The sequence below is a fragment of the Parus major genome, chromosome 5, assembly GCF_001522545.3.
Source record: "Parus major isolate Abel chromosome 5, Parus_major1.1, whole genome shotgun sequence".
Lineage (NCBI taxonomy): Eukaryota > Metazoa > Chordata > Aves > Passeriformes > Paridae > Parus > Parus major.
Genome location: NC_031774.1, coordinates 47,305,305 through 47,310,922, shown reverse-complemented (window position 1 = coordinate 47,310,922; position 5,618 = coordinate 47,305,305). Strand labels below are relative to the sequence as shown.

Below are 5,618 nucleotides of genomic sequence, written 5' to 3'. Positions count from 1 at the left end.
CCCTCTTTCAACCCATGCTGTGACCACCCTCCCGTAACAAACAATTGCTTAGCAACACTATGCAGCACAATTTGCTTGTGTTTCATTTGTTATTACAATTTCACCCCGACATTGTGTGACAACTGATTGTTTGTTTAACACAATTTTCCGTTTGCCAGGTTAGCGAAGAGAGCATGGGAAATGAGAAACTCCGCGAGCAGTTTTGCGAAGCGGGTATCAAAACCGGGGGTTTCACTGCAAAACGACTCAGGCTAAAACAAAACAAAACAAGACAAACCTTCCCCACTGGGGAAACAAGTTATTTGGAAAATATCATTTCTAAATTAGGAATAAAGGTAAGCGCTGTGGCATGGTGGATCATCCGTCAGGGGAGCAAGAAGCTCTTTGGGAAGCCGAGCGCCGGCACGGCCGGAGCTGTGTGTGCTCCGCCGGCCCCGCGGCTCCTCCGGTGCCCGCCCGTGTCCCGCGGTGCTGCTCCCACCTGGCAGAAGCCGGCCAGGAGCGGAGATGAGCCCCTGGCGCAAGTGATGCTAAACCCTCGAGAAGTCGGCCCCGGGTGTCCCCGCCGAGCGTGTCCCCACCTGCGAGCCCCCGCAGGAGGGGGCTCCGCGGGCTCACCCGTTTCGTTCCCGAGGGGGGCAGTCCCGGGCTGAGCGCTGTCCCCGCCGCTCAGCGCCCGTCCCGAGCCCCCCGGGCTGTTCGTGTCCGGGCCGGAGCCGGAGCCAGCCGTGCCCCCGTGCCTGCCTCCCCCGAGGCCTGGCTCTCCCGGGAACCCCGAGCCCGGCTCGCCCGGAGCCCCGCTCCCCGCCGGGGGTGCACAGGCCGCCGGAGGGAAGGATGCTGCCCCGCATTGCTGCAGAGCCGCTGAGGACGTGAACGAGCATCCCGATGGTGGCATTAGGCAGTCGCTGCTCTGCATGCGGCGTGACCGGCTGCACTCAGGGAATTACTGACCAAAAAATCCCAACAAGCCGAAACTCCTTCTCCAAGCCCACCCACAAACAAACAAAAACCAAAGAAAACTCTCAAAACATCAACAGAAAAAAAATAATACAAATCTAACAAAAACCCCTCCGAACCCTCTCTCAAATAGTTTCACTTTCCATAAAATTTGAAGAACTTGCACGAAGTACAGGTCTAATTGCCAAAGGTGTAAAGAAATGGTTAGGCAGATAAATTGAAGTAAAAACCGATGCTGCTAATTAATCACACTGCGATGTACCAATAAAGCGATAATTTAGTTTTGGCATTCTTTTTCTTTAACCTTTATACGAGTCTTTCGCTATGAATAGGTTTCAGATCATTCTCAGGTGCGATTTTAAATCCTGGAATATAGAGGAAAGGAAGGATAAAGATAAAGCGCGAGTAAGCGCTAACGAGGATATTCTTTGTTGAGGAAAAATAATGTGTTCCTCGTAAACGGACTCTAATGGCTTGTTTTCATTTCATGCGTACAATTTCCTACCTTCTTTGATGGAGAGTTGATGGGGTAAATAGTCTAATCTTATTCAGTTCACCTCCTGTGGATTCCCAGGGACAGTCGTGACAGACGAAGTATTCTGCAAATCACAAGAGCCAGCTACCAGGAGAGCCAAACCTCTCAATAGGAAGAGTTTTAGGGATTTAAAATTTCTCCATTTAAAAATTCACGGAACATGCAAAATATAAAGTTCTCTGTGCCGTTGCAACTTTACGGGCTTTGTTTTCTAAGCAAGATAATTAAAAATTAAAAAGAAAAGAAATAGGTACCACGATAGATCAGAAGCAAATCGGAATACCTACCACAGCCGGGGATTTGAGATGACACTGGTCTTTAACATTTGCATCTCTTGGCTTGTTTTAAAAATAAAAATTGATACCTGTCTGAATCTGTTAAAAAGAGAAAAAAAGAAAAAAAAAAAAAAAGAAAAGCTGAGAGAGAAGTTTACAACATTCACGTATCCACGTTCCGCCAGGTGACCTAGAAAAATAAAATAAAAAAAATAAATAAAATAGTTCAGTTACTTAGTGAAGACGTTGTTGCTTCACTGCATAAACCTTAAATCAGAGAAACACATACTCCTCAATGCCCTTTCAGTCCACCGAGCCGGGGACGCGAGATGGAAATCCTGCTACAGAAACACTTGGAGTGGGGGGGCGTTGCATGGTTATGTGGCAGTTTATTTTTTTAAAAAGTGCTTCTTAACCAGTTCGAAGCATAAATAATGAATCTGAGCTTTAGACAGAGGAAATCGCACCCACTAATGTGAACTAACACGACCGAAGTAGGCGCATAATAGACAAGACTAGGAGCTGCTAACCACTTCTACACAATGGCATTAATAAGATTAACCTGGGCAATTAGCCGGTGCAGCAGAGATCAAGCCTAAATCTGGGGCCTTTCTAAAAAGCCCACTAATGGAAAGGATTACGTTAATTTCATTAATTCTCAATACACAGACTCGGGCTGCTTTCACTCCTTTGTGTAACCCCCACCTCTCCTCCACCAAAAAAGGGGAGAAAAAAAAAATCAAATCTGGTTTTGTTTGTCATCTGCATATTACCAGGAACTAAATCCAGGATGACGTCGCCTGGGTATAAAAAAGGGAAGAGGTTCAGATGGATTATACTCCGAGCAGCCCTCTGGGCTGAGATCAGTAAACAGGGGAGAGTTGAGGGGGGAAAGTTCCAGGGGTGGATCCTGCGCACACGCACACACACCGCACACGCGCGCACAGACACACACGCACACTCTGCCCGCAAGCTGCCCTCGGAAAAGGCGCTGTTCTTTTCGCTCCGATTCCTTTTTAAAATTTATCCGAAAAGTTTCGATTTCGTGTCCTTCCAGCCTCTTCCCACCCCCCCCTCCCCAGCCACCACCTACCCTCCCTCCCGCCCTCCTCCCTCCCTCCCCCGGCCGGTCCTCGCCGCCCTGCCCCGCACGGTTTGGGGCATGCCTGTGAACATGTTCAGCATCGACAATATCCTGGCGGCCAGACCTCGCTGCAAGGACTCGGTGCTGCTGCCCCCGAGCGCCGCGCCCGTCGTCTTCCCCAGCCTCCACGGGGACTCGCTCTACGGCAGCGCCTCCGACTACGGCGGATTTTACTCCCGGGCGGTGGCTCCCGCCTCCGCACTGCCGCCGGCCGTCACTGGATCCCGGCTCAGCTACAACAACTACTACTACGGCCAGCTGCATGTGCCGGCGTCCCCCGTGGGCCCTTCGTGCTGCGGGGCCGTGCCGCCCCTGGGCGCCCAGCAGTGCTCCTGCGTTCCCCCCGCAGGTAAGGCTGCCCCGCGTGGGACCGGGCGGACGGGCCCCCTTTGTTCCCGGAGCCGCGGGGCCGGAGCGGGTGGCGGGGAGCTGGCGGCCCGCAGGAGAGCGGCTGGGAGCCGGGGGCGCCTTTTTCGGGACGGGACGGGGGTGGGGGGAGCAGCGATCTCATGCAAAGCCTATCGTCGACTCGTCTGTCTGTCCGTAGGTTACGAGGGCAGTGGGTCAGTCCTGATGTCCCCTGTTCCCCATCAGATGTTGCCCTACATGAACGTGGGCACTTTGTCCCGGACGGAGCTGCAGTTACTGAACCAGCTGCACTGCAGGAGAAAAAGACGGCACCGGACTATCTTCACTGACGAGCAGCTGGAAGCGCTGGAAAACCTCTTCCAGGAAACGAAATACCCAGACGTGGGCACCAGGGAACAGCTGGCCAGAAGGGTGCACTTAAGAGAGGAAAAAGTGGAGGTACTTTGCTTTCTTTTTCCTTCTTCAGCCCTCTCCCACTGGCACTCAAACGCGCTCGAAGCGGATGTATCGCGGTGCGGCTCCAGCCCGGCTCTGCCAGCGGAGGAAGAACGACCGCTTTGCGGGGCCAGAGGGAAAGTTTTTTATTATTTCCGAGTGCCCTTCCTTGGGGCACAGGGCTGTGAGCGATTGTCGGCTGGCGGCTGTGCCTCCTGAAGGCACCCGGCCGGTCCCACCGAGCGCTTGCTTCCCCCGCCTCTCTCTCCGCCGCACACCGGCCCCGGCAGCGCTCCTGCGGGGCTCGGGTCAACTGCGGGCTTGTATACTTTTATTTTTATTTTTTCCCCCCTCTAATAATATAATTTCTTAACGTAATAGGTTTGGTTCAAGAACCGCCGGGCGAAGTGGAGGAGGCAAAAGCGATCGTCTTCGGAGGAGTCAGAAAACGCACAAAAGTGGAATAAAGCGTCTAAAACGTCACCGGAGAAGAGACAAGAGGAGGGGAAAAGTGACTTGGACTCTGACAGCTGATAATTCTAAGTGGGGGGGACATTTCCCGTGGACTGTCGGATACGCTCCAGAGGATGCTACTAATCTTGCACAAGATCTGCCTTGTTGGAGGGGGAAAATATCTGTATATAATGTACAATGCCCCGAGCTAATTCCATGTAAATAAAATGTGTTGCGGAGGTGTTGCACAGGTAGACGGCGGCGCGTTTGTTCACTCTGCGAGAGGGAGAAGGGAGCAGGGAGCAGGGAGCGATGGTGCCCAGCTCCCCGGGGCGCAGAGCCGGCCGTGCCGGGGCGGTTCCGCGCTCAGCGCTGCGGTATCGCAGTGAAAGCCGGCGGAGGACTGCGCTGCCAGGCGGGCCCCGCAGCCGGGGGAGCCATTCTAGATCTTACACCCTCAGGGAAGCGGCTGAGGCCCGGCCAGGCCCATCCCGACGGGGGCGGCCCAGTAGGAGCCCGAGGCGGCCGGGGGCTAAGCCCGGCGCTCCCGGCGGGTTCCCGCGGCGCTCCGGGCCCGTTCGCCCGGCCCCGGTCCCAGCGCTTCTCCCGCCCGGGAGCGCTGCGGCTGCCCCGGCCCGGCCCCCGTGCCCTTGGGAAACACCAGCAGGCGAAGCAAACCCGGCCCCACACTTGTCACTCTGTCCCGTCCCCCTGGGCTTTCTCCTATCTCCCTGCGGCTGTGCCTTGCTGACTTCCCAGAGCGTTTGTCTTTCACCGTCGTTTAGAAAAGCCATCTCTCTTCGGCGGTGTTTAAAGTTGTTGTTAATCAATTTTAGACATAATCAGATGAATTACACGTAAGGGGAGCACGAGCCCTTAGGTGCTGCTTTTTTCGGGTGTTTCAGAGGAAGATGCTAATGGAAGTTTTCTCCCCTTTGAGGCAGCACTTTTGCAATTACGAAAGCAGTGACAGCCTGGTCTCGTTTTACTCTTCCCTCTACGAGGGCCTCGTAGTAGAGTCGTCTGTTCCCCCTTTAAAATACACGTTCGTTTTCCTTTTGCTTTTTTCGCTGCTCAGAGCTCTCCAGCTCTTTTCAGAGAGGAACCACGGCAGTTTCCCCATGGTGCTGCGTTTAGGAAGACCCTTCTGGCTCCTCGCCTAAAAGACTGCTCGTAAAGTTAAAACAAATAACCTGAAAGTGTAAAGCCAGTTCAGATGATCTCTGGCCCAAAAACTTCATGCTGTGCCTTTCATTCAAGGTTAAGTGGTAGGGAGCTGATTTTTCTTAGTTATGGCAAATATCACCTGGATCTTTTAATCTCGCCTAGTTTAGACAAATTGTTTCTTCAAATGTGCTCACCATTACTTCCAGTGACACCAGAAAGGTGCTGTGTTGCTTGCCCCTGTGCTTTTTCCTACTTTTTGTGATATATCCAGTTTTTTATG

At 53.2% G+C, this 5,618-nt stretch overlaps 1 protein-coding gene and 1 long non-coding RNA gene across 5 annotated transcripts in view; one reads left to right on the top strand and one right to left on the bottom strand.

Annotated features, from left to right (window-relative positions):
- Positions 1-2,672, bottom strand: part of LOC107205505 — a 4,215-nt gene extending 1,543 nt beyond the window's left edge. The window contains exons 1-4 of one of the 4 annotated variants that reach the window (XR_001521999.3): positions 2,060-2,520; positions 1,783-1,960; positions 1,466-1,559; positions 1-1,325 (exon numbers count right to left, since the gene is read on the bottom strand). The exon at positions 1-1,325 is cut by the window's left edge and continues 1,543 nt beyond it. This is a non-coding gene — a long non-coding RNA (uncharacterized LOC107205505). Of the gene's footprint in view, positions 1,560-1,782; positions 1,961-2,059; positions 2,523-2,543 lie in introns of those variants that run through there. The other 3 variants (XR_001521994.3, XR_001521995.3, XR_001521993.3) reach the window with 3 other exon arrangements.
- Positions 2,531-4,425, top strand: GSC (goosecoid homeobox). Its single transcript, XM_015629922.3, has 3 exons — positions 2,531-3,263; positions 3,462-3,721; positions 4,100-4,425. The coding sequence occupies exons 1-3, from the start codon at positions 2,561-2,563 to the stop codon at positions 4,250-4,252; spliced, it is 1,116 nt and encodes a 371-aa protein (XP_015485408.2). The 5' UTR covers positions 2,531-2,560; the 3' UTR covers positions 4,253-4,425.
- Positions 4,426-5,618: the final 1,193 nt, after the last annotated feature.

Coding starts and splice junctions, on each gene's coding strand:
- GSC (XM_015629922.3), top strand. CDS start 2,561: ATGACGTCGCCTGGGTATAAAAAAGGGAAGAGGTTCAGATGGATTATA. Junction 3,264..3,461: donor CTCCTGCGTTCCCCCCGCAG/GTAAGGCTGCCC, acceptor GTCTGTCCGTAG/GTTACGAGGGCAGTGGGTCA. Junction 3,722..4,099: donor TAAGAGAGGAAAAAGTGGAG/GTACTTTGCTTT, acceptor TTAACGTAATAG/GTTTGGTTCAAGAACCGCCG.